This window comes from Budorcas taxicolor, chromosome 18 (assembly GCF_023091745.1).
Source record: "Budorcas taxicolor isolate Tak-1 chromosome 18, Takin1.1, whole genome shotgun sequence".
Classification (NCBI taxonomy): Eukaryota; Metazoa; Chordata; class Mammalia; order Artiodactyla; family Bovidae; genus Budorcas; species Budorcas taxicolor.
In genome coordinates this window covers 27,077,251-27,104,781 of record NC_068927.1, presented here as the reverse complement: position 1 = coordinate 27,104,781, position 27,531 = coordinate 27,077,251, and the positions used below count along the sequence as shown (strand labels likewise).

General features: G+C 46.7%; 2 protein-coding genes across 3 annotated transcripts; one reads left to right on the top strand and one right to left on the bottom strand.

The window, feature by feature from the left end:
* Window positions 1-834: 834 nt before the first annotated feature.
* COQ9 (coenzyme Q9) lies at window positions 835-13,392 on the bottom strand. The gene is made up of 9 exons (XM_052656717.1): window positions 13,269-13,392; window positions 10,860-11,025; window positions 9,576-9,711; window positions 5,919-6,061; window positions 5,575-5,659; window positions 4,063-4,167; window positions 2,225-2,380; window positions 1,836-1,889; window positions 835-1,519 (listed from the first exon to the last, which is right to left on the bottom strand). The coding sequence occupies exons 1-9, from the start codon at window positions 13,342-13,344 to the stop codon at window positions 1,484-1,486; spliced, it is 957 nt and encodes a 318-aa protein (XP_052512677.1). The 5' UTR covers window positions 13,345-13,392; the 3' UTR covers window positions 835-1,483.
* Window positions 13,393-13,423: 31 nt separating this feature from the next.
* Window positions 13,424-26,486, top strand: CIAPIN1 (cytokine induced apoptosis inhibitor 1). Of its 2 annotated transcripts, none has more exons than XM_052656008.1 (9): window positions 13,424-13,500; window positions 17,519-17,700; window positions 18,360-18,512; window positions 19,968-20,044; window positions 21,511-21,673; window positions 23,104-23,177; window positions 24,302-24,417; window positions 24,897-24,978; window positions 25,433-26,486. In XM_052656008.1, exons 2-9 carry the CDS (start codon window positions 17,544-17,546, stop codon window positions 25,541-25,543), a joined length of 933 nt encoding a protein of 310 aa, XP_052511968.1. In that variant the 5' UTR covers window positions 13,424-13,500; window positions 17,519-17,543; the 3' UTR covers window positions 25,544-26,486. The 2 variants fall into 2 exon arrangements, with proteins under 2 accessions (XP_052511968.1, XP_052511967.1); XM_052656007.1 differs by having other exon boundaries at window positions 19,965-20,044.
* Window positions 26,487-27,531: the final 1,045 nt, after the last annotated feature.

Below are 27,531 nucleotides of genomic sequence, written 5' to 3'. Positions count from 1 at the left end.
ATGCTATATAGGATAAAAGAGGGAATGGAACAAAATATGATAGCTACTGCAGGCAACTTGACAGGATGTCAAGATAAAAGAATCAGGTGCAGAAAGGGCCCAGAGGAACGTGCGTGAGACAGGAAATTCCCACTAGCCGTTACTCCCATCGTCATTCAGTCCACTCGGGTAGGAGACCGCAGCACAGAAGACAGATGGCTGTTGGATGCTGCGTGCACCAAAATGGTGAAGCCCCAACTTCTCACGTGAGGATACTTGGAAAGGGGGTCTTTATGAGGTCCTGAGGATAGAACTCTCAGATTAGTGCTCTAACAAAACCAGGAAGAGACAGCAGAGCACACTGGCATGCTCTCTCTGTTGTGCGAGAATGTAGGGAGAAGGTGGCCATGTGTGTCAGGAAGAAAGCGCCAAGAATCAAGTTAGCTGGCACCTTGATCTTGGACTTCCCGCTTCTAGAACTGTGAGACATTTCACCACAGCAGCCTGAACAGACTTACACAACAGAGTTAACCGGACTTAAATAGGGGGCTCGGCCTGCACAGAGGCTGAGAGAATTTGTAAAGCTAAATACTGTATCAAGGAAATAGTCAGTGATGGGCAGGAGGAGCCGAAGAAGCTAACCGGGAGGGGGAAAGACCCCGTCACCCCCATTTTACTGAAGGGAGGCCCGGGCCCACAGGTGCAGAGCTGTCACAGCTGCCCAGCAACATCACACAGCACCGGGGCCCTAACTCAGGTCTCCTGCCTGCCAGTTGCAAGCCTTCTCCAAAACCCTGCTCTCTGCTTCTGGGGTCTTGGACAGCTGCCATGGTCTGTATGGAAATTCCCTACACAACAGGAAACTGCTTCAAAGATATTTATTATAATATTTTACAGACTAAGTTCACTAATAATCCTGCAATGAGTGCTGTTTTAACATGACACAGGGCCTGGGACCACACCTCTGGCCAGGCTGAGCACCAGCAGGCACCTGTCTCAGGTGAGGCAGCCTGCCCAGGGGGTTTCCAGGTGCAACGACTCAGGACACTGGAGAATGAAAGGGCAGCATGGAACTCACAGGCCTGTGCTGTGCTGTGGGGGAGCTGCCACCTGGGGTGGCCTCAGATCCGGACTCTGACTTGGGAGCCCCAGAGGCAGGTTAAGACATGGTCAAAGTGCCTGAGAGACCACAAGAGGGATGTGTTGGGTTTCCATGATTTGAATGCTTGATTGAGTGTTGCGTTTTTCAGTCCCATAGCTATGGTGCCAAAAGGCATCAGGAGGCCTGGCCTGGCATTAGGAACTGAAGAAGTGGCCCAACCCTGGGCTACACCTGTGTTGCCCAGTGCCCTGTGGTTCCTAGGTGGCTGTGGTAGTGTTGCAGAGTCCTTTGGCGCTTTCTCATTGACACCCTGTTCCATGGATGGCACCTTGTACGTTTCAAAGCCCTTTAAATATATCCATGGGTTTTCTTCCGGGTACTCTAGCTTACAGCCCTTCTTGCTCACCGGCGCTGGTTTAGACCTGTCAGGTTCTTGAGCTGACAAGAGGATGGAAACAGAGAGTGATGAGACCTGGCCCTGCCCCCAGGACTCCAATGGCGAAGACAGATTTCCGAGGCAGCCTGTGTGGCTATGATGTGGAGATCTGATGTACCAGGGTCCCAGGCATAAGTTTTGTCTTCATGCCAGTAACAGAGGTGAGATATTTGGAATCTAGAGATTGGGACTGAACCACTGCCAGCCCTAAGATTAGCTTCCCCAGTTTAAGGCTACAGAACTACTTGGGGTGAGTGACATGTGTGAGGATCATGGGACTGGAGCCAACTGGGCAGGGACAAGCTGGGCGGTACTCACCGTCACTGCTGCGCCCATGAGTCCTTGCACCAGGGCCTCTCCGGTGGACTTGACCTAGGAGGAGTCAGAGTCAGGTTTTCTCAGGCCCCACCACTGCTCAGACGTGAGACAGGGAGGTCTGACCTGTAGGCTCACTACCCCTACAGGTCGAATCAAGAGGGCCCTGTGTCCTGGAAGAAGAGTCTACAGATAACACAGTAACAAAGGGACCACATGTGGCTCTTAGGGAAGGGCTGGGGTGAGGAAGAACCAGTCAGGCTCCCTGTGAAGGCCCCCAGGACTGTCAGCTGAGGCCCAAGGGGACCAAGAGAGCAGACAGGTGACAAGTGTGGCCCAAGAGGACAGAGCGCTTAGTGAGGAAGCTTCCCAGATGCTGAGCCCCGAGCTACCTGCTTGGCAGTGTGGCCCATGTTCATTGCATCACTGATTCGGTTTTCCAGAAAGCGCCAGGTATCCTCGAAGTCTGGGGAGGAGTCCTGCATCATCACCAGCTCAGTGGTGTTGTAGATGCCAGCCAACACCGCTCGGCGGGTATACCAGTTAAACTGCAAAGGAACCCATCCAGGGGGATAGGTCACCACTGTTGCTGCAGGCTGGGGGAAGTCTGAGTGATTCCTACCCAAAGCCCCTGGCACTCCTGGGCTCCTTTCTAATTTCCTCTTTCCCTCACAGATACACGTGGCCCTCTGGACAATGTGGCTGTTCCCAAACTAGGCTGGGTGTCAGAATCACCTGGGAGATTGAAAATGCAGGCTCCTGGGCCCAACCTCTTAGAGCTCAGAGTCAGCAGGTCTGAAGTTAAGTGCCAGGATCTAGATGTTTATTAAGCATCCCATTTGATTTTGCTACGTCCACTCAGCTTTGAACCCACCAGTGAAAAGCCCAAGTCTCCGGACATCTAGGTATTTCCCTGGTGGCTCAGATAGTAAAGAACCTGCCTGCAGTACAGGAGACCCAGGTTCAATCCTTAGATTGGGAAGATCCCCTGGAAAAGGGTATGGCTACCCACTTCAGTATTCTTGCCTGGAGAATTCTGTGGACACAGGGAGCCTGGAGGGCTACAGTCCACGGGCTTACAAAGATCTCATGTAATTTTCAGGCTTCCCTGGTGGCTCAGATGGTAAAGAATCTGCCTGCAATGCTGGAGACCCAGATTTGATCCCTGGTTAGGGAAGATTCCCTGCAGAAAGGAATGGCTATCCACTCCAGTATTCTTGCCTAGAGAACTCTATGGACAGAGGACCCTGGCGTGCTACAGTCCTTGGGGTCTAAGTTCCAGAGAGGCTCTGTGATCAGGCAGTTGTGACCAAACCTTGTGTCATCCATCAGTGATGTGAGGGCTTGAGGCAGCGTCAGGGACAGACTGGAACACCTGGGAGGAGCTGAGAGTTCAGGTCCTTCAGCAACTTCTGGCTGTGGCTATCCTGGCCAATTGCTCTTCAGAGCACTAGCTTGGCTGCTTCCTGTTTTACCTCCCTGATTTCTGGGCTTTCTAATTTCATTTTCCAACCATCTCTGTTGGTGGTATATTCCCGTATGAGAGAAGTTTATTAAAGCACTTTGTTAGAACTGTGGTGGAAGCATCTCTCTGCCTCCCATCCTGGATCTCACCAAGTACCATCGCATATTAACTTCTTTTATGAAGGTGTAGATATATACATGTGTATATACATTTTTAATTTTCTACCAGAAATATGATAGTATTAATAAGTCAGATTCTTTCCGGCTGCCTGTTTTAGAGGCTTATTGATCTCTGAGCAAAGCATGCCAAGATGGGGTGTAGGGAGGGAGTTTCTTTTTAAAGCAACGTCTTAAAAAAAAATGTCTTCGAGAATGTCTCTACAGCATCCTTTTTTTTTAAAAAAAAAATCAGTCTCATAAAAGACATACACTGAGGAAGTCTGCCACAGAATCTAAAATTTAGGAGACTGAGGGGGAAATGATTATAAAACGGCAGCCCAATCAGCCCTCTGATGCCGTGTGTCACACTCTGGGGGGAAGGAGCACTGATGTGTGGATATAGCACTGGTCCCTGAATGAAGATGACCTAGAGGCTACTGTGGCTTGTTGAGGGACCCTCCTCATACATTAAACTCTCCTTCCTAAGATGAGAATGACTCTGGAGTCCCCCTGAAGGGATGTGTGATGAAAGAAATTTCACAAACTTCTGGAGGAAATGCTTAACGCAGCCGTCCCCACCCTCTGCGGGCCTGAGGAGAGCACTCACGTCAGTGGACTGGTCCCCAGCGTAATGCCACATGTCATCCACCATGCTGGTCAGCAGGTTCAGGCTGGGTGGGATGTTGTGAGGGAGCATGAGGATGCTGAGGGCCTGGGGAGAGATGACACAGGAAGGGGCACTTGCACACCGGTGATGGCAGCACCTCACTGTTCGGTAGAGATAGTAAGGGGCCCGCCCAGCCCTCCTTCTGAGACACACCATCTCCAACCACAGCTGTGAGCTCCTGGCATCTAAGGCTCCCTCCCACCTACAGCTTATGGGAGCCGGGGCAGAGTACCCTCTGCTGCCCAGTCAGATCCTCAGTCCCTGGCATGTGAACTTGGGAATGCAGACAGCCAGGTATAGCCTGGTATCTTCGAGTAAGGATGGAGGAGGGCACCCCCATTCTGTAACATGGAGAAAGAGGCAAGGCTAGGAGTGGAGTCTGGGGGAGGTTGCTAAGCCCCAATTCTAGGCCATCCTGGAGCCCAGCAGCATTTCTGCCCTTCATGCCCTGCTCATGATAAACTCCTTCCAGTTTTTTTTTTCCCCTAACTCAAACTGATTTGTTACCTGAGACCTCAAAATCCTTTCATATAAGCAGTGGCACAGCCCAGAGATGGCTCCATTAGCAGATATCAACACCGGAGAGTCCAAGGATTGTCACTTTACCAACTCTGAAACCCACTGGCTGTGGCCTTGAGAGACGTGCCCGATTGGCTGGAAAGTTATCTTGAAATAGCCCAGGAGGAAACATGCTTAATAAGAAAGCAACCAGGGCCTACTTCATGCACTTGTGCGGCTTCAAATGCAAGGTGGAATGAGTCAGTCCACGAAATCGAGCATGCGAGCACGGGCACGGGGCGGGCCTTGACTCTGGGCTGAACTCCCTCACACCCGGCCCACAGCTGAAATTAAGTGCCCAACCATCTCCCAGCTGGGCAGCGGATACCAGTTGATCTGTGGGTTCTCTCAGTTCTGATATATATTGACTTTCTTAACCGAGAATGGCCCACATTGTGACACGCTTTGAAAAGAGGAGGAGGAAAAATGGAGCTTTAGAAAACTTGGGGAAAGCCCTTGGAATGAACTCTCCAATTCTCTAAGTGTCACACTGACAAACTGAAAAGAAGTCCCACTCCCCTGAGATCTAGAATGCGAAAGGCCTGTTAATGATGATGGTCAGTAAAATCTTCTGACTTTTCTAATCTCCTTCATGGAGCCCTCCTCACCAAAAACCCAGTGACACACTCGGGCCACTAGCAGCCCACCAGGACGTGATCTAGGACCAGGCCACTCACATCTCCAGGAACTGAGACACAGGCGGCTCAGAAGGCCCTCTCTTTGGCTCTCCTCAATCTGACACCTAGTGTACCAGTACACTGCGCATCCCTGGGTCTGCGGAGACTAGCAAGCTAACTTCTGAACATCGTGCCAGACCTTCCGCGTGAAGGTGCTTAGAATCATATACATGAACACACTGTCACCCCGGGGCCTGGATGTGGGTGGACCGTGTACCCGGGGCCAATGCTGAATGTACGGGATCAACATTCTCAGTCTGGTTTCCACAGCATCCCTCAGGAACTTGTCTGTCTTCTTCTTCCTGGAAGAGAGAAAAGAAAACAGAGTATCTCCGGGTCGAAGGCATGGGCTCAGTGCTACCCCATCTACTCAGTTCTAGCAGGGATGGTTCCACCAGCTAGAACGAGACAGGCAGCTCCATTTCCGTCCCATTGGAGCAGCTGGGGTGCTCAGCGCTACTCTGCAGGCTCTGCTTGGACTGGCCTCCTGGGGACAGCTGGTGGGGCCTGAGTCCTCCCATCCTTAGCTGCTACCCCGAGCAATGACGCTGTGGGACTTACTCTGCCTGGCCCAGCTGTACCAGCTTCTGCTCCTCCTCCAGGACACGGGTGAGCCGAGCATTGCACTGGGTCACGAAATGCAGGATCAGCTCACTGCCGTCATTCCCAAACATGCTGGCGGCTGCACTGGAGAGACCCAGGGACTACAGAGGGGGAGAGGGAAAACAGGGAAGTGGCAGGCTGGTGCAGCGGCCACTGGCTGTCTGTCCATCACTAGCACCTCTTCTCCTGGCACCAGCAGCTTGGCTTTCAGTGGGACACCCCTACTCCTCATTCTTGGTCCATGTGATCTGGGAGAAGCTGAGCACTCGTCCCTCCACACTCCATCAGGCCCCCGGGTGTGATGCAAAGCAGAGCATCCAGGCCTGCACGTGTGGAGTTCACAGCACCTAGTTCTAGGACATGCACATGACCAAATCTAGTCCTACAAGGCCGCCTCTGGAATTCCGCTGGTACCGACAGGGAAGAGGGACTCTCTCTCCTCTGGGGTTGCTGACTCTCTCAACTCATGGGAAGCCCCCGCTGAGAATGAAGCTCACGGAGGGGAAAGCAAAGCAGATACACCATGCAGACAGCTCCCAGCAGCACAAGATAAGAATGCTGAGCCAGAGCCACTTTCAGACTTTTCTGTTATTAAATGAGCTGAAACACTCTACGTCTTGCTTGAGCCAGTTCAGAGTTGAGTTCTAACACTTGTAACCTAGAATTGTAACTGCTGTGAAAAGGGCCTTGGAAAAAGTGCTGTTTTTCTAGCTCACTTAACCTAAATCTCTTGGAAAGTAGGTCTCTCAGTTATCAAAAAAAAAAGAAAGCCCACAAACTTTTATTACTGAGTTGTTAAGGAGTTATTTAACAAAGTCACAGAGACCTTTTATTACTCCTGATAAACAACAGTCACTGAGAAGCTACGGTCAGAAGAACCCTGATGACAGCAGGGACGGAGGACAGAAAGAAACAAACAGACTTAAAAAATCCCCACCGTTGGGAGTTGGGAAGGAATTCTCTCCTGGTGGAAGTGCCCAGACTTTCTGGGCTTCCTTGGAGGCACAATGGTAAAGAATCTGCCTGCCAGGGCAGGAGAACAGGGTGAGAGCTATTCTCTGTAGGTGCCACCTTGCGGATACCTTAATGTTCTCTTTATCCTTCCAGCTACCTGGTTACCAATGTCACATCTAGTTAACAATGCTTCGTGTTAAATTCTCTCTATTCGAGTGATTTCTTCTGACTGACACACTCCCTGAAAGACCAACTCCGCTTCTCAGAATCTGTCCTGAAGAAACCAACCAGAAATATACTTAATTATGTCATATACATAGGTTTACAATACTAAAAAAAAAATTAGAAACAACCCAAATGTTTATCAATTGAGTTCAAGTAAATACAATAGGTATTATGCAGCCGTATGAACAGAGATATGCAGAGCGGGTGGGGTGGGGGTGGGGGGGAAGCCAGGTAACCATAGAATAATCAGTTGAATCAGATTTTCCCAAACAGTCCTGTTACATTTCTGTTCTCTACAGGTGCTACATCTTTCTCTAATGATTCTGTCAAACCTCCCCTGCCACCTCCAAATCTTTGTCTCTTACCACTTTTTCCTAACTTCAGGTTCATGAGACAACCACGCCTACTTCAGAGAAAACAGAAGCCATTCCCTGGGAACCCAAAAGATTCTTCTAGAAATGAAATCTGCAGCTGTCTTCTCCAGCTTTGCCTCTAATACATCGAAGGCCAGTCTTTCCACCTGTTTTCTGGACTTCACAAGTCTTGCCTTCAAGGAACCTCCCATTTTTAATTTTGCCATTTCTCCTGTATCTTTACCATCACCCGTGTTTCTGCATCCTCTGGCTCCAACTTCCATCCCACGTCCCCCGCTCGTACACCAGCTCATACACCAGCTCCCCTCTACCCCTCCCAGCCACACGCCTCTCCATTTCCTTACCCTCCGCTCACTCCTCAACCCACCCCGTTACTCCTGACCTGCACTCCCCTCCAACGGCTGCTACTGCAGTCACCGACGTCTAGTAGCTCCGTCCACATGTTGCTGCTTGGCCTCCAGAGCCAGGCTCCTCCACCTCAGTCTCCTTTGCCACTCCACCCCACTAGTCAAGGCTATGGTTTTTCCAGTGGTCATGTATGGATGTGAGAGTTGGACTGTGAACAAAGCTGAGCACCGAAGAATTGATGCTTTTGAACTGTGGTGTTGGAGAAGACTCTTGAAAGTCCCTTGGACTGCAAGGAGATCCAACCAGTCCATTCTGAAGGAGATCAACCCTAGGATTTCTTTGGAGGGAATGATGCTGAAGCTGAAACTCCAGTACTTTGCCCACCTCAAACGAAGAGTTGACTCATTGGAAAAGACTCTGATGCTGGGAGAGATTGAGGGCAGGAGGAGAAGGGGACGACAGAGGATGAGATGGCTGGATGGCATCACTGACTCGATGGACGTGAGTCTGAGTGAACTCTAGGAGTTGGTGATGGACAGGGAGGCCTGGCGTGCTGCAATTCATGGGGTCGCAAACAGCTGGACACAACTGAGTGATTGAACTGAACTGAACTGAACTGCTTCACCCACCCTTCAATGTCAGCGGTCCCCAAGAACCTAGACTCCTCTCTCTTTTCACGACACTCCTGGCACACTCACACTCGTGCCACCCGAGGCAATCTCACTCACGTCCCTGGTTTACTGATCACATCCATATATTCTAGTCCAGGCAGCTCCTCCAGTTTCAGGCCTGTATGCTCGAGGTTTCCCACTGGCTGACCCAAAGATCCCTCAGACACAACAAAGCTCAGGACTGTACCCACGATCCTTCCCTAAACTTGGACCTCTTCAGGGGCCCTAATCTTAGAAAACGGCACAGCCACGTACCCACACATGCAAACTGACAGGTAACTCCGTCACTCCCTCCTATGTCATTCTACCACCCGTCTCCGTGTTTACTGCACTGCTCTAGGTCAGAAAGCCCTCCTCTCTCCCGCATGACTGGCAGCAGGCCTCAGTGACTCGCTCTGCCTCTTTCTTTCATCTAGCAGCCAAATTGATGATTTTTGAAATGTTAAATTTAATCCCATATCTTCTGTATCTCCAGGTGGGGCTAGTGGAAAATAATCCACCTACCAATGCAGGAGATACAGGTTTGATCTCTGTTGGGAAGAGCCCCTGGAGCAGGAAATGGCAACCCACTCCAGAATTCTTGCCTAGAAAATTCCAGGGACAGAAAAGCCTGGTGGCTACAGTCCATGGGGTCGCAAAGAGTCAGACACAACTGAGCACATATCTCCAATTATTCTTAGGACAAAAGACATTGTAACTCTTCAATGTGACCTTTGGATCTTGTCTGATTTGGCCTCAACTGACCCTTCCCCAGCCTCACTCAGCTCAGATCTCTTCCATCACACTACCTATGATCTGCCTTTAGAACCTAACTCCCAAGATCCAAATACACGGTATATTCTTTTTATATTAAAAAATAATCTAAAAATAAAGGCATTTCTACTCTACAGAGGAAAAACAAGCAAAACCAGAATATCTGATAGCAGTGAGGGGTTCCTGGACTCTGAGCGGGGCTGGAAGAAAGTGTGAGGCCCTCTGCTCTGGCCAGTATGACTCCCTCCGGCTGATCCTGGCCAGGCTGCCCTGCCCACACCCATACACACCTGGGCTCCTTCTGCAATGGCCTCTGCCGTCCAGCCGTGGGCGGGCACGAACTCCAGGGCTGCGGTCAGGATGCGGTGCTGCAGCTGCTCCTCACTCTCGTAGTCCTCCTCCTCCTCCCCGCCCTGGTCGGTGTACCTGAGACAGACAGGAGGACAGAGTCCTCACTCCTCCTCTCACCGCCTCCTGCCGAGCGACGCAAAATGTGCCCGGCCAGAAACCACAGGCGCTGTGCCTCCTCTCAGCGCATGTCGGGAGGACATTTACTTACGTGTCAGTATCAGTGTGTGAGTGCCAACAGAGCAAAAGTCACATCATCCCTCACCTCCCAAAGAGTCACTGAGAGAAAGGAACCAGCGAGCAAGGAAGTCACGCGATAGGAAGGGACACGCTCTCGCAGAACCCTGGATATCCCAGTCTATAGCCTCACGGCACCGTTTCTTTATCCAGATTTGCACCAAACTGTAACCCACGAGGACAGGGGCAATGGTGACATTATTCACAGGGCCTGGCACAAAGACAACCCTCTGAACTGGAGTGAAGAGGACATTCACTGAGAAACCAGAAAACCGACTGGGAACACTCTCATTTCAGAGCTAGAGGAGCTCCTCAGGGGCAGGATTAAGTAAACAGAACATATCTAATGGAGATGGAAATTATTATCTCCTTTCTGCCAGGCAATTTGGCCCCACAGATGTGAACAAAATTCATAAGGTGCGGAACTTTGACTCAGTGCTCCCACTGCTGATAAAATCACACACTTGATCACACCGTTTTTCGTGATGTGAATGAAATCTAAATATCCATCAATAAAAGATCAAATAAATTTTGGTACTGCCATTTGGTGGAATATTAGACAACCATTAAAATCATACAATCTGTGAAAAGACATTAAAGATGTCCTGCTGAGTGAAAAAACAGGCTCTGGAACAACAGGTATAGTATACAGTGTAATTAATCATTTATAATATACACAGTGCTATATATGAAACCTGCTTAGAGAAACATCTAAAAGGATAATCACAAAAACGTTAGCAGAGTTATTCCTTGGTTTGTGATTTGTGGTAATTTTTTTGTTTTATTTTTGTGAACGTCTCTGTATTATTCAGAACATTTTAGAATGTATGGGCACCATTTTCATAAAATAAACAAACAAGTTCTTTCCAAAGATAGTTCTGAACATGATGAAAGGTGCGAAGAGGGTGGAGAGGAGAAAGGAAGGAGAAGCAGATTCACCCAGGCACTTAAAGTGGACAAAATGGGTGGACAGGCGTTCTGATGCCTACCTGGGGGGTGAACGCAGAGCCTCTGGATTGGGTTCCTCTGCGTCCTGTGCCTCAGACTGTTGCTGAGAAGAGGGCGGGGGTTGATTCTTCTGCTGATCCGAAGATCTTAGCTGCACAGCTGAAGCATGGAAGGCACGTGGTGCCAGGGCTGGTCGGCAGCGGGACACTGAAACAGAAACTGAGCTGATCAGTCAAGGACACTCTTTGACTCAAAAGTAGACCCTTTGAGACCCAGAGTGGTGGGAGGGATGGAAGAAAAGCAAAGGAAAGCCAGAACCAAGTGCTGGATCCTAGACAAAAATCTTAGGTAAACTGGGAACCTTCTGACATGATGTGGTGGCAAAAGCATAAACCAGGAGAACACCTGTCTTCTAGGCATGTTTCCATCATTTGTTAGGTTAATGGACAAAGAGCATGACTTTAAAATATGCAAATTAAGAGAAATAATCTCTATTTACTCAATGAGAATGCTGTGAGGCTCAAACAAAAAATGAAAGTGACTTAAAAATGTTACATATTTATATATCATAGCAAGAGCACTGGACTAGAAATTAGGTCTGAGTACCGATTCCCTAGTGTTTATGGGGTGTCTGTTTTCTCATCTGCAATACTGCAACAGCCCTATTTACTTTACTTTTAAAAGGTATAGTACTGTGTTCACTAAGGAAAGGCTAATACTACTTTTTTCTTTCCCAGCATTTATACAGAAAAGTTCAAACACACAGACAAGTGGAAAGAACTGTGGCATGAATGCCTGTATATCCACTACCTAAGTTCTATACAGCTATCCATCACACTCATCCTACATTAATCTATTTCTTGATGCATGTGTCACAGACTTCAGTATTCTTTATTTCTAAATACTTCAGCACACACATCCTTAACTAGAGTTAAAATTTTTTCCTTTTCTTTTATTGAGGTGACATTTATATTCACCTGTTTCAAATTTTTCACTCTAGTCTTACCTGTCCGAGAATTTCATCTATATAGAATCATACCATAGATTCTGTGTATGTATAAGACTTTTTTTTTGCCCAGAATATCTTCTAGACTGATTCGTATTTTTGAGTAGGTCAGTAGGTTGTTACTTTCTTACTGCTCAGTAGTATTCCATTAAGAAATACTATTCTGTTGGGCTGTTTCCGTGTTGGCTATTATAAATAAAGGTGCTATGAACATACTTGTTCAAATCTTGTTGTGGACATATGCCTTCATTTCTGTTGGGTAAATATCTAGGAGATTTTCTGGGTCACAGGCATTATTTGTTCTTCTACTGAATATAGTTTGGAGTTATGCATAAAACAGCACTCACTAAAGAAAAAAAAAATCTATGGACCAACTCAGAAAACAATGATTTTTAAAAGAAACACAGCATGGGATGGGTGAAAATATCAATTATTTTGGTATATGCACAGAAAAAAATGGAGCAAATATTCATAAAACTTTGAAAAGGGTCTGGGAGATCCCAAAGCAATATTGCAGAACCACTGCAGTCCAGATTTCAGGTGGACTACAGGAGAATACCGGAGAAGACAATGGCAACCCACTCCAGTACTCTTGCCTGGAAAATCCCATGGACGGAGGAGCCTGGTGGGCTGCAGTCCATGGGGTCGCTAGGAGTTGGACACAACTGAGGGACTTCATTTTCACTTTTCACTTTCATGCATTGGAGAAGGAAATGGCAACCCACTTCAGTGTTCTTGCCTGGAGAATCCCAGGGACGGGGGAGCCTGGTGGGCTGCCATCTGTGGGGTCGCACAGAGTCGGACACGACTGAAGTGAGTTAGCAACAGGAGAATACAAAAGAACATTATTTCATCAGTTATATACTTATATATGTTAATACATAATTTACTTATGGGAGGTAACATTTGTTTTCTATTTATGGTAGAGATATAAAGGTCAATATTTTTATAAAATCAGATGTATATAAACAAAACTACTGACTATATGGCGGCAAAGGTGATACGTAAATATTGAAGAATTACTGAAGTGGTGGGGAAATGACTGACTTAGGAAAAAGTATTAATAGACGAGGGGTCTGTGTGGCTGTTTCCTGTGATCAGGGCCCAGGGATTTGACAACGGAGTCAAGAAACTTGGGCGAGTGTGCCAGTCTGCAACGGATGAGCTGTGTGATCTTGGGCACCCACAGCCCTCTCCGTCAACTCCGTGAAATGGGAATGACAGGCCCTTCCCTGATGCTCTTGCTCCTCACAGGTTGAGAACGTGGTCAGAAGCCAGCCAGGCGACCACTTCAAGCCCGGGGCGCCCGCGCGAGCCGTTATGCCCTTCACCTCACCTTGCTCTCGAGCCGCCCCGAGGCTTCTTCAGCCCCTCACCCAGACCAGGTCGGTTCCCCCCACCGCACCCCTTCCCTCCCCTCTCCCGAGCTCGGCCGCCCCCTCACCGGGCAGGCACCGCAGCTGAAGGAGCCTCCAGCCCGCCCGGCGTAGCGCGCCAGAAAACGCCGCCGTCGCCGCCATCTTGGAAGCGGGCACGCCGCCTACGGCAACGCGATGGCAGCGCTGAGTGGCCACTTCCGCCCGCCCCAGCGCAGCGGGAGTTTCCGCCTCTCGCGAGAGGCGCGAGGTGTGGAGCCGGCGGATGCGGAGAAGCCGGGAGCGAGCTCAGGGCGGCAGGTGAGCGCTCTTCTGGTGGTCCGTGAGCTCCATCTTCCTCAACAGTCCCCTCCCGAACCATTCTCTCCTCTACATCGGCTCTTTTCCCATTTCCAGCCCCGTCCTTCGGCGGAAACGTGGCCGTGGCCACCTCCCTGAGGACCACAGCTGGGTTTCGCCCGGAGGAAGCCGGTGTGAGGGGCCGGGCTGGCCCTGTCTCCCCTGGGGCCCCTGAAGTGGTGGCTTCGGCCCTTCCCGGGCTGCCTTATCTCCCGCGCAGCCGGACCCAGCCTGAGGCCCGGGGGACAGCGCTGCGCGCGGAGTCTGAGACCCACTTCTGCTAGTAGCAAGCTGTTATGACCTTGAGTCTCCGTCCCTCTTTACAAACATCGGGGAAGCTAAAGTTTCAGTCTTGGAGGTTCCCTGGAGCCCCAGGTTGTAAATTTGAACCTGAGTCTTCCCCGAACCTCCAGGGTATTGAGTCGGTATAATTAAGTGTTCCTAAACTTGCCAGGTTGGAAAAGCCATCAGGATGCTTGTTAGTAACTTGGATCCGGAGATCTTTCTCCTGGACAATCGATTCAATACCTCTGAATGTACCCCTGGAATCTTATTTTAACGTGCCTCCAGGTGGTTTCGATGATCTGCAAGTTTGGGAAAGGCTGGTGGCCTTTATTCTCACATTGAGTGCCAAGCTCTGCATGACTCAGGGAGGTCATGGACTAGTCACTGAACAGAAATGTAAATACGGAGGGCCTCACTGGGAAATTAATCAACAAGGAAGGCTTCATGATAGTCGAAAGAAGTAAATGATTTTGGGGGCTAGAGATAACGGAGGGCAGGAGCTAAGCATGCCATTCTGTAAATTTTGTGCAGTTAGACCCTTTTCTCTTTTGCATCTTTGCAACTTTAATCTTTTCAGTTAGCTTATCAACTCTAGTGTTTTCAATTGCCTCTTCTCCCCTGTGTGAGTGTGGGGGAAGCCTCCCTTTAAGCCAGAACTACTCCCCAGGTGTTAAAATTTCAGATCCATATTTCCAGATTTTGGTAAAGCCCTACTGATCTCTCCATGAGGTTTTGTTTTCTGTCCACTCATCTTCGAGCAAATCTCTCTTGTGGAAAATCTAGCATTTGCTTGGAGACAAAGTTGTCCATTTCTTTTCCTTTGAGTTTACTCCTTCCTTAGAGATTATAACCTTTTTTTCTGTGTGTGTGTTTCAGTTTATTTGAATTAAAAATTTCCTGATAACTGTCAGTATTCTCAGAATTTTTTTAATACATATGACTTGAAAGGATTTGATCCTTGATTTGAACTGAAATCCACACTTCAATCTTTTTTTTTTCAATTCTTCCCCCACCCCCACCCCCATCCTTAAAGGAAGCCAAATGCCTCAAGATTTGATGTTTACAGGTGTCTTAAAAATAAGTGAATCTCCAGAAGTTGTTCTCAGATAAATCCATTGACGTGACAGTGACTTCTACTCTACCATTTTAATGAAACTGGGGCTCTGAGTCACACTTCCAAGTATGTTGACTTAGGTGCCAGACATTTTTTCCTTATGTCTTTTTAGAAAAAACATTGACAACAACATAAAACTCTGATGATGAATAACATCACACTTTCGCTTTTAGATATTTAAAAGAACACTGTGTCCCATTTTATTCGGAAAATGCTGACCACAAATGGTGGCTTTGTCTTGTGTTTTGAGGGTTAATGTTTAATAAATGTATTTTATGAGCTCCCTGTTGCCATAGAAGATTAGTTTCGGGGATATGGAACACAGAGCACTTTCCAGTCTTCTAATTTACGGACACGATCCCACTGGAGTACTGTATAAGATGTCATAAAGTATGGCTCTCGTATTGTGTAATTTTAACAATGAAAAAGCAGCTTCACATCTCTCCTTGGGGAGTCCTCCCGGCTGGCAAGGCTGAGGAGGAACAAGATTGTATAGGACTGTTTGAAGCAAAGGCAAATAAACTGGCCCCGGAGAAGTGGAGGCTCAGAGTTCTCTGACAACATTATTTTATTGAGCTTTATGTGCCAGGCCCTGCTGAGTGCTTTGCATATTTTTATCTCCTTATTTACCTCTTGCCACTGCCCTGCAAAATTTAAGATCATTATTCCTACTTTATTAATGAGAAAAGAGAGAGGCTAGTCACAGATCCATGGTTATGTAGCCAGTGAATAGAAGATCTAGTGCTAGACAGAACCCCAGTTCATCTCTGTTGGAAACCTGTGCTCTATAAAACTCTGCCTCCATTAAGGTTGCTGAAAAGGTCTAGAGATCTGGCCTGCGTTTCTCTTGCTAATGAGTAGCCTTTGGCCCCTTGGTTCTTGCATGAGGGTTTTTCTGTGAGTACAGCGCAAGGTTGGTATAGTGGGAAGGGATCTTTTTCCATGGCCCCAAGGGAGAACTTGTTTCAGCATCATTCTAGAAACAGGTCGTTTATTTCTTATAACTTCATGCCCAGCAGCCCGTATTCCTGTCTTTCGCAGTCAGTTCTTAAATGTGAGATCCCAAGTTGCTCACTTGAAAGACTTGTAGGGTTCTTCCTCAACACCATGTTACAGTTGAGAGCTTAAAGTTTCAGTTCTTGATTGTGTGCTTTTTAGGGATTAAAAAAAACCACAGTGTAGTGAATAAGGAATCCTGTTTGTCTGATAACACTTGGCATCCTTTTACTGCACCTCGAAGGCAGGTTAGGATAATAAAGGTATTCCACAAGGAAAGAATCACATAAAAGGCATGATGGAGTGAAAAATGCCAGGATTTTCCATTGAACAAGGGGAGGCAGGAGATACAGGTAGAGCGCCTGGAGATTACAGAATACCTGGATCCAGGAGACTGAGGAGATTTGACTTTGCTCTAGAAAATAAAAGCCTTAGTAACTCCTTTAGAAGATGAACGACAAAATCAAAAGTACTACCATATTTAAGGATGCCTGGCTAACCTCAGCATGTTTTAATAGGCTGAAAGGCAAATCATTTGAAGGGAACATTTTGAAAGAAGGAAGAGTGTGTGTGCCTGGCTTAAGTTCGGTCCTGGAATGTTTGTGCTGACATAATTGTTACTGGGTTAGCCACCTCTCAGAAGACAGAAGTGTACCGCTTAAGACTGATCCACGCATGACCTGTGTCCTACAGCTTCTGTCTTCATGTCATTTGATAGAGCTGTCTGCAGGCAGGGACTCAGCGTCATTAATGTTTAAGAAAGAAAAAGGGAACTAAGTAGACGGCTCTCTTGCTGGCCTGAGTGCATCGTGAGGACACTGTATACTCGTCTGAGTATCAAGTCAAAGAGAAAGTTGACTCCGGTGGGAGGAAATTTCCATAGGTTGAAAGCGTGGGTTTTACAGTCATACAGACTGGGATTCAAATCCCAGCTCTTTTTTTATCCACACAACACTTAACCAGTTATGTGACCTGGGCAAAATCAACAGCTTGTGTCCTGACTAAAATGGGAGTATTACCTAGTTTAAGGTTATGCTTGGGTTCAGTTGAGATAACGTATGTTAAATGCTTTGAAGAGTTTGGCTAATATTAATTGTTAAGGAAAGACATGGTAGATACCATTGATCACTGCAGAGTCAGTGGAATTGAATTTTCATATCTTGATGAATGGGGAAATATCATTATTCAATTTGCTAAATTTACATATGTTGTCTCTTTTTTAAAACATCTCAGCTTGTGGTTAGGATATGGTAGCCAACTTATTTGCCTCCCTTGCTGAGTCATACTTCTGCTTAATTAATGTCCTGTGTGTTTTATATTCTGTTCAAGCTGAGTTTTCATATCAAAGAGAAAATAATCGTTGTGCCTTCAACCTCCTTACTTGACTCCCCAGTCAGAATTCTCACCGAGGAAGCCACCTGCCATGTTTGGGAATGTTGGGGTTATGAAACCTTGGATAATGGGTTTGTTTAATCACACTCTGCTATCTACAGTGAGATTTTCTAATGGGAGGTCAAAATTAGGTATAATTCTAATTATTCCATGTTTGTCTCTGCTCAGTCTTGACTCTTTTTTGGCCCATAGCTTTTAGGTCCACAGCAGATTAGGAATGGCAGATTTTGGGATCTCGGCTGGCCAGTTTGTGGCAGTGATCTGGGATAAGTCATCCCCGGCGGAGGCTCTGAAAGATCTGGTGGATAAGCTTCAAGCCTTAACTGGCGATGAGGGCCGAGTGTCTGTGGAAAATATCACCCAGCTGCTGCAGTGTAAGTACCTGCACAGGTTGTCTTTCAGGGCAGACAGTTATGGTGGGGGTGATGCTTTCCTGTCGTTCCTTGATGGCTGGGTTTTTGTTTCAGGTGGCACATGCTAATAGTTGCTTCAGTTGAGGTATAGTGGACTTAGATACAGTTGATGATCTGTATAAGCAGGTTCTTATTTCTTATGACTTCGCGCTTAGCTGTTTAGTCGTGTCCAACTCTTTGTGACCCTTTGGACTGTAGCCTACCAGGCTCCTCTGTCCATGGAATTCTCCAGGCAAGAATACTGGAGTGGGTTGCCCTTTCCTTGATCTTTGCCATTTCCAAGATCTCCAGGGGATCTTCCCGACCCAGGGATTGAACCCACGTCTCCTGCATTGCAGGCAGGTTCTTTATTCATTGAACCTGTTTCACATCTTTTTCTTTTAAAGCTTGTTTTTCATCTACCTTCTTTTTTTACTTTTTCTCCTGAGCATGTAAAAGAAGTTAGTATGACTGAGGGAGAGCAAGCGTCCTTGCCCCACTTACTAGTAACGGTGGTATAATAGCATTGCAGAACAGGTAGGTGTTTATTTTATGGGGCCACGCATGTAGCTTTTGTGGGGGCTTGGTCAATGGCTTCTGGGGCCCAAGTGACCACTAATTAGAGTCTTCCTTCTTTTCAGCTGCCCACAAAGAATCTAGCTTTGACATTGTTTTGTCGGGTGTAATTCCTGGAAGCACCACTCTGCACAGTGCTGAGATTTTGGCCGAGATGGCCCGGATTCTTCGGCCTGGTGGATGTCTTTTTCTGAAGGAACCAGTAGAGACAGCTGTAGGTAAGGAGATCTTCACTTAAAAGACCAGATCTTCACTTGAAAGACCCACTTAAACCCTAAGATTTAACAGGGTTGAATCTTAGGTATGTTCTCTGCATCTCTCTGAGTAGCAGGTATCATTTGGAGATCAATATTCCTATACAAAACCGTATCCTTGGGGATAAGTTATTGTAAAACTCTGAACCACACATCCGAATAAGTTGTGATCTTTGACCCGTTAGTTGTAAAATAGAAGGAACTGCTCATCTGAAAACGGCTGGATCCTTCAGCAGGCGGATGGCTTAACCGGGACAGCCGCACAATGGAAAACTATGCAGCAGTGAAAAGGAACAAACGCTTGCCACATGCAGCAGTTTGGATGAGTCTCACGGGAATCGTGCTGCGTGAAAGAGATCCAGTCTCCAAAGCTTGCATGCTGTATGATTCCATTCACAGAACAGTCTTGAAATAACAAAGTTATAGTGACAGGGAACAGGGTGGCCATTGTCAGCAGTTAGGATCAGGAGGGAAGGGTGTTCATGAGGCTATAAAGGGGGTAGTATGAGGGTTCCTTGTGGTGATGAAGACTACACACACACACACACACACACACACACACACACACACGTGTATGTAAAAGTGGTGAAATCGGGATAAGCTCTGTGGACTGTATTATTACACAAGTGACAGTTTCCCAGCCTCCATACTATAGAATAACTGTATAAGATACTACCATGGGGAGGTGAGGGGAAGGGTCCTCTGAACCTCCCCGAACTTTTTTAAAATTTACTATACATCTGTAGTATTTCAAACTCAAAAATTAAAATATAGTCCAAGAGTGATGAGGTAAGTATTGATTCATGTGAAACTAAAGATAGAATCTAAGAAATAAAAACCTTAAAAAATTTTTTTTGCCTAGTGGGAAAGCTGTCAGAGTCATTCTAGAGTTTTAGCATTTTAGACTTTCTATCAAAATGTGATGCATTATTTCATCAAATATGATAATAGAAATGAAAGTATTTTGAAGCATGCAGAGGTGTTTATGTGGAAACACACACTTGTGATGTTAGGAGCAGATATAGCCTTCTTTGCCAGGAGGTAAACCCTGAGTGGCTAAAAACAGCGTCTTACCAGAACCATACAAAGATACTTGTATACAGTTTCTAATCCTCTTTCTCAGTCATTATCCAGCAGCCTCTGTAAGGTTAAGTATTTCTCAGAAACAGAGAGTGATAAGAAACAATAATAAAGGATTTATTGTATAGGAGCACTTTGAACAACCAAAAGGATTTCTCTAATTAAAATATTATCATTAAAATATATATATACATATTTATATTGTATATAAATATATTTATATTCTATTGAACAGAATAGGTTATTATTATTTTAATGCCCTGTTGACTAGGATAGAGCCTTTATAATTTTTCTTGCATTGGCCTATAAAGCTACTAATTGGGGTTTTCCTCTTAGCAGTTAACAATAGCAAAGTGAGGACGGCATCTAAGCTGTGTTCAGCTCTGACTCTTTCTGGTCTTGTGGAAGTAAAAGAGGTATGTTTATAGATGACCTTCTTCGCTGGGAATTTAAGCCTTGGGTGACTAAACCCAGTATATCTTTGTCAGATGATACACAGAGAATCTGGGAGAAATAACAACCCTGAAGGTGAGGTGAGCAGTGTCAGTTAGACTAGCAAACAAGTTGAGAAGATACCTGATGCCTTGAAGGACAAGACCTCTAAAATCAGCCTCTTCTGGAGAGACTCAGCTTGGGCCCATGTGGGCTGGGCCATTTTCTGGTCTCAGTACTGGTGGTGACGCCTGAGGCAGAAAGGGAGCAACACATCTCTTAGTGGCCGCAAGCCTTAGGCCCACGTGGAAGGCAGTCGCCTGTAATTATCACACAATTATTACACAAATCTTACACAGTCATTTTCCTCCGCTTTTTGGTGGGAAGCTGGAATAGGTTGGAGGGGAAATCCTTTTCTGACAATTCAGTAGAAATATTAACATTAAATAGAGGTATTCATGGTTCTGCATTCTTCTCCCATGCCGAAATGTTCTAGTGTGAGAGGTAGGTGTTATATCACAATAGTTGTTATGCTTGGATCTGTACATGGCCGCGGGCCTCAGTTTCTTTATACTTTCCCTTTTTTATTTTTCTTTTTAGTTAAAGTTCTTCCATTTTTTTACTCTAAATTACATGATGTTCATAAAACTTCAATTAAGACCAAAGAATTTAAAGTGACATCTGAGACCTTGCTTACACTTCCCTCCCTAGAGGAAGCCACCAATACATTTTTTGGTGTGGCTGTTCAGACATTTTATGTATTTACAAGAGTGTTGTGTGTGTGTGTCTACACATTGTTAATGTAAATCAAGTCACATTACACATTGTTCAGTCACTAGCTGTTTTCCCCACCTTCAGATACGCTCGACATTTATCCATATCAGCGTGTTCCCCACTTGCTTATTAATGATGGAACAACATTCAGTGGTATAAATGGACTATGATTTTGGTGGTCATTCATTCCTTAATTGTTGGACGCAGAGGTGGTACCCCCTTCTGTTTTTCCTACCTTTACTGCCTGCTGCTTCGTCTCAAGGAACATAAAAAGCATTTCCCTCCCCCTTGGTTCACTTTCTCTACTACATATTTCACTTCTAGCCTCTTTATCGTGGGCATGCTTACCCGCTGTAGGCTTTGATCCAATTCAACACACCCAATTCATCTTGATAATTATAATTATTATAGTCCCCGCAAGGCCTTGCACAGCGCCTGTACCCAGTAGACAGCTACCTGATAAATACTTTCAAACTCTCCATGGAATGGGCTAACTGTAAACATGTAGACTAGTTACGCTCTGGAGCACGTGAGGCATGAGCCCTTGTCTGTGATTTCCCACTGTCGTGTGCTTCCTCCAGACGCGAGCATTTGACATCCGTGGGGGGACGTGGTACCGTGTCACACTGTGGAAGGACTGTGATGTGCCCTGATCCTCTGATGTCTTGAATTCCAGCTACAGCGCGAGTCCTTGAGCCCTGAGGAGATTCAGTCTGTCCGAGAGCACCTGGGTTACCACAGCGACAGTCTGCTTTCTGTGCAGATCACAGGCAAAAAGCCTAACTTTGAAGTGGGCTCTTCTAGTCAACTTAAGCTTTCTACTGCCAAGAAGTCTTCCGGTGAGATGGCCTAGGGATATGTCTATCTGAGTGGCTTAGGAGGTCCTATTAGAAACCGAGCCAGAGATCTGAGTGAGGTGGTGAGAACTTTATAGAATCCTTCCTTAGTTTCTCTCATTTCCAAATAGAAGGATGCTTCATGTACTGCTGTCCTGGGCATATTCATAATCCGAAACTGAAGTGGCACGTAGATATTACCTAGTTCAGCCTCTCCTCCTGCACCAGAGGTTGCTGAGGCCTCCAGGTTCCAGAGTCCAGAGTTCTGAGTCCTGTAGCTTCATTAGCTAATGAAGTCTTTCCAGACCCCCAGAATCATGACACTTACCCTCTGAAGACCTCCCAGGGGCAGTCATGGCAGATAAGTGCCCTGTTCCTCTTCCCGTGTGTCCTTTTCTCTGTGCCACTGAAGTCAGCTTTTCTTTCTTTGAGGATTTTAAGACACTTATAAAAATAGCTCTTCTGTTTAGAAAGCTACACCCAGTCCTTTGTTATCATTCTCACCCTTCCTATCATTTTCTTTTAATGCCCAGGTTGAGAAAAATTGTCCCAGCTATGAGGTAGACAGAAATGTACAAGTACATTCACACTGCTGTGTTTTGGCTGTCCAGCCTGAATCTTCAAGAAATTCTTTGGCATCCTAACCTTTGGATTCACAGTTCCAGAGCAGCTAGGATCTGCTTAGATGGCCTGCCCTGTGGGGGTCTGAGCATCCAGTTGTGACAGTGATCACAGGGGGCACACTTTGCCCCCCAAGCCCCCTTCATGAGCCAGCCCACACTGAAGCCCCCGGAAAGGGAATCAGGAGGTGTAATTGTCACTGATTTGTTCTTAAACTACCACCATCAGCTCCAGAGCCCGTTTTCTTGTCTATAACAGGTTTACATGAGACCAAAGCTTTGCTATTCATGATGCTTTTTGGCACACCTTCTCATTTAATCTGCAAATCTCCTGCTGTGGGTATAGGGAATACTATTAAGCCCCATGCTCTAGGGATTGAAACCAAGAGGAGGAGGAGAAAGCAAGCTGGAGTGGAAGTTTAAAGCTTTAGGCAGACTGTGTCTGTATTTGTGTGTATTTGTGGCTGTATGGAACTGGCCCAAGTATGTAAATCTGTTTCCTCATAAGATTAGGATGACAGATAACTTTCCTCATGAGGTGGTTAACAAGACTAAACCAGATAACATATGTAAAGTGTTTAATATGTAGTATTAATATCAGGTACAAAGCAAGTGCTTAACAAAGGATGACTTTTCTTACCATTAAGTGATGGGTCCTTTGTAAGTGGTTGAGCCAGGCTTTGAGCCCAAGTCTTTTGACTCCCAGTCCAGTGTGTTCCCTGCACAGCCTTAAAGGAAAGCACTTAATATGTGTGTGGACCTTGTTTCCGGCTGCTTTTCTGGAGCTCGTTTTCTTTTATTGGTTAAACTCAGGGAAGCCTGCTGTGGACCCCGCAGCTGCCAAGCTCTGGACCCTCTCAGCCAATGATATGGAGGACGAGAGTGTGGTGAGTCAGCTCTGTGGTCACCTGATGGCTTTCTTTTAGGCTTCCCTCAGCTCAGTTGGTAAAGAATCCGCCTGCAATGCAAGAGACCCCAGTTTGACTCCTGGGTCGGGAAGATCTGCTAGAGAAGGGATAGGCTACCCACTCCAGTATTCTTGGGCTTCCCTTGTGGCTCAGCTGGTAAAGAATCTGACTGCAATGCAGGAGACCTGGGTTTGATCCCTGGGTTGGGAAGATCCCCTGGAGAAGGGAAAGGCTACACATTCCACTATTCTGTCCTGGAGAATTGCGTGAACTGTGTAGCCCATGGGGTTGCAAATAGTCAGACACGACTGAGCGACATTCATGTTGGGTAGGAGTGGTCATAGTTTGGAATGGACTCTGAATTCGTAAGTGTGAAAGCATTTAAAGCCCAGCCTTGTGGTGGTGCCTGACACTGGTGTTTTTCTTGACTCGGAAACTCCACATTGATGGCCTGTTATATTTCCTTTTCAGCATCTTTCCCCACAGATTTTCTTGTTCTCACTTCATGTGATATACTGAAGACTCTTGTAGGCATGTGTAAACCTAAAAAGAGTTTGTCAGCTAAAATATTTTTTGGCTTCTCCATCTAGACAAGATACCAAATGTTCACTGTCTTAAAATCTCAGATCTGTGCTTTCTATAACAAAATGCTTCATTTCTGCAACTATAGAGGTCAGTGGTAAGCAAAATAGATGATGGTTTGTGTCCTCACAGAACTTGCAGGTTAATTGTCCTCACAAATTACCCAAGTGTGTACATGATTATTGCCTTTCCCCTGAAGTTATATGGAAAATAGTCCATCCCCTTTTCTCGTGTGACAGCCCTTATATTCCCTGTTCTTCCTGCTCCCTCCCTCCCACCCTCCACACACATACTCTCTTCACATCATAAATGAGTTCCCAGGCCCCTCACAACCCAGTACAGCTTCCATGCCTGCAGTTTACTTGCTGTGTGGGCAGCTTGGGTGCGATTATCAACCCTGGGTAGGACGGTGGACGCCTTCTGACACACAGGGGTGAACTGCTGCTGTGGCCCGTGACCACATCAGCTGTTCATCAGCAGAGACCACGACTGTGTCATTCATGGCCTCCAACATTCTCCAGGATCTTATCGACTCAGATGAACTGCTGGATGCGGAAGATCTGAAGAAGCCAGACCCAGCTTCCTTGCGGGCCCCTTCCTGTGGGGAAGGGAAAAAGAGGAAAGCCTGCAAGAACTGGTAAGCCTTGGGGTGCGCCGGGGCCACCTTGCTGCTGCCAGCCGCTTCTGACTCTCAAAGAATCACTGTATTTTACAATTACTAAAACATATCTTATTGGAAAGTGTCAGATGTATAGAAGAGTGTACTAAACAGGTACATTTTAAAGAATACTAAAACGAACACCCAGGTACTGACCACCCAGGTTAAGAATTGGGAACCTTAGACCTTGCCTCCGCTGGCTTCCTCAGCCGCATCTCACTCATCTCCTCCCAAGAGGCTACATTCTCCCAAGTTTGGGCTCCTCCTTCCTGACTTTTTTCATAGATTACTGTCTCTGTGTGAAATCTCCAAACAATACCTTATTGAGTTGTGGAGCCCAAATCTGACTAGGCCAGGAAAGGTCCATGTTTGGATCTGTAAAGGCTCAGGGGGAAGGGAGGTCTGTCAAGGATTTGGGTGGCAGGAAATCTCACTCATCAGCTCCTGACTTCCCCTAGCACCTGTGGCCTCGCAGAAGAACTGGAAAAAGAGAAGTCGAGGGACCAGATAAGCTCCCAGCCCAAGTCGGCTTGTGGAAACGTGAGTATCTGGATGGTTACTCAGTATTCACAAAGGACTAAAGCATACACAGGCCAGCTCCATCTTTATAGAAGCTACTGCCCAAGTATTGTAACAATAGGGGGACATGCGAGACTGTCTCCAGGGAGTGGCAGGTGCCTGTCATTTCTTTTATCTGGCCCCTTTCTGCTTCACACAGGGCCTGAAGCTACCTAACCATTTGGTATGTGTGGCTATCATTTGAACTGCTGAGAATCCAGAAGTACGTCCAGCTAAGGAACTTTCTCTAGACCTTTGTCTTTCATGAAATCAGAGCTCTTAAAGACTCTCAGTCTGTGGGTCTCAGCTGGACGTACAGATACTCCCGCTCATTCTCTTCAGGCTGCTGCGGCCATATTATGAGATTATCTTCCAGCCCGCATCTCCGGGAGAGCTGACACTCAGCTTCTCACTAATGGGGCTCTTCTTTCAACAGTGCTATCTGGGCGATGCTTTCCGCTGTGCCAGCTGCCCCTACCTCGGGATGCCGGCCTTCAAACCTGGGGAGAAGGTGCTCCTGAGTGACAGCGACCTCCACGACGCCTAGGAGGGCCTGGCCTGGGGCACACCTGCTCCTCCGCCAGCTCCCGCCCCTCACATCCCACCACATGGTTCCCCCCCATCTCCTCTGACTTAGGTCCCTGGCGGGGAGCGTGATCAGGGGACAGAGTGGAGCTGGCCGGGGCGCAGTGCTGTGGAGTGCTGCCACAGGTCAAGACCAAGTTATCCTGGGGCCCTGCCACCTAGGAGGGGACCTCCTTCACCCAGTGTTAGGCGAACGGTGCTCATCTCCAGTAGGCCCCTCTCCCTACGTCAGAGTGCTGACTGACACTCTCGGATCCCGCCGCCCTTGAGTATTGACACTGACAGGGAGGGCCCTGTCTCATTCTAAGCTCTGCAGTGGCACCCACAGCTTATCTCCCAGAGTTGGTGGTTTATTCACTATGCAGTTTTTGGTGACGTGAGGTGAGGGTCTTGTGACCTCAGAGCACCGAGGGAATCACTCATGGGTTGCCGTGATCATGTCCAGTGTCCTGCTCCCTCCACTCCTCTCCCCCCACCCTTGTGTTAATGTGTTACATCTGTGTCCTATTTCATTTCTGTTCATCAACAGGTATTAAAATTTATGTACTTATGCGTATTTGCTGTGAAGAGGGTCTATGTCTGTGTCTGTGATGTCTGACAGCCACCTAACCTCACCTGGGACCACAACCATTTCTGGAGAGACTTGAGTCACCCCACGGGGAGCCATTCCTGCACTTAGAGATCAGGACCAACCTCCATCGCCTTTAGAAGAGTCTGTGCTGGTGAGCATCTAGAGAGAAGCAGGACAGAAGCAGAACCAACAGTAAATCTCTGAGCAGGAGCTCCTCTGTTCTTGTTCCCTGCCTACACAAACATGAAATTGATCTTGCCAGATAGCAAGAGAGATGGTGTGGATATAAGAGACCCAGGTTTTTCTGTTTCAACAATAAAGAAAAGTGCCCGTTGGTATTTGTCCATTCTGATGGATTTTAGTTATGGGTATGGCTTGACTCTGCAGCCCTGGTGGTAGACTGATCAGGACCTGTGAGTATGACAGGACATCCCTGCTGTGATTAGGTTATGTTGTGTGGTGGATGTGAGAAGATTTGCAGATAAAGTCCATCACGGAACCCTCATACACCGTTGGTGGGAATGTACAACATTGGTGCAGCCACTGTGAAAAACAGTATGGAGGTTTCTCAAAAAACTAAAACTAGAACTGCCATGCGACCCAGCAAATCTACTCCTGGATTTATATCCAAAAAAACCAAAAGCTAATTTGAAAAGATACATGCACCCCAGTGTTCATAGCTGTACTATTTACAGTTGCCAAGAATGGAAGCAATCTAATGTCCATCAACAGATGAATAATAAACAACATTGAAGATGGTATATACATACAATGGAATGCTACTCGGCCATAAAAAATGAAATTTTGCCTTTTGCAACAACATGGATGGACTTGGGCATTAGGCTAAATGACATGAGAAATGATATCAGTTATATATGAAATCTAAAAAATACAACAAACTAGTGAATACAACAAAAAAGCAGAAGTCAGAGATACAGAGAACAAGCTAGTTATGAGTTCAGCAGGTGGGGGCCAATATAGGAGCAGGGGAGTAAGTGGTGTAAGCTATTAGGTATAAAATAACTGCATAGATATGCTGTTGTACAACATGGGGACTATAACCAAAATTTTATAATAACTAAATGGAGTATAACCTTGAAAAATCATGAATCACTATACTGTACACCTATAACATACAGCAACTGTACTTCAATAAAAATAACAATAATCGGGAGAAAACGTCCTCCATGGACCTTCAGCCTTTTAAGAGGGTGATTATCCTTCATGGGCCTGACCTAGTCAGTTGATGCTTTATAAGAACTGGAGGGCAAGTTTCTCTTGCTGGCCTTGAGTTGCCGTGTTATGAGGGATCCACAGGCAAGGGACCACAAGCCACTTCTGGGACCAGGGAGCAGGACTATCAAAGAGACTATCGAAGA

Bases quoted from the DNA above. Each gene is read 5' to 3' on its own strand.
- COQ9 (XM_052656717.1), bottom strand. From the start codon at position 13,344: ATGGCGGCGACGGCGGCGTTTTCTGGCGCGCTACGCCGGGCGGGCTGG. The intron at 11,026-13,268 runs GTGAGGGGGCGG...TTTCTGTTTCAG, and splicing joins TCAGCTGCGGTGCCTGCCCG to TGTCCCGCTGCCGACCAGCC. The intron at 4,168-5,574 runs GTACACGGTCCA...ATCTCTCCCCAG, and splicing joins ACATTCAGCATTGGCCCCGG to GCCCTCAGCATCCTCATGCT.
- CIAPIN1 (XM_052656007.1), top strand. From the start codon at position 17,544: ATGGCAGATTTTGGGATCTCGGCTGGCCAGTTTGTGGCAGTGATCTGG. The intron at 17,701-18,359 runs GTAAGTACCTGC...CCTTCTTTTCAG, and splicing joins TATCACCCAGCTGCTGCAGT to CTGCCCACAAAGAATCTAGC. The intron at 24,979-25,432 runs GTGAGTATCTGG...TTCTTTCAACAG, and splicing joins CCAAGTCGGCTTGTGGAAAC to TGCTATCTGGGCGATGCTTT.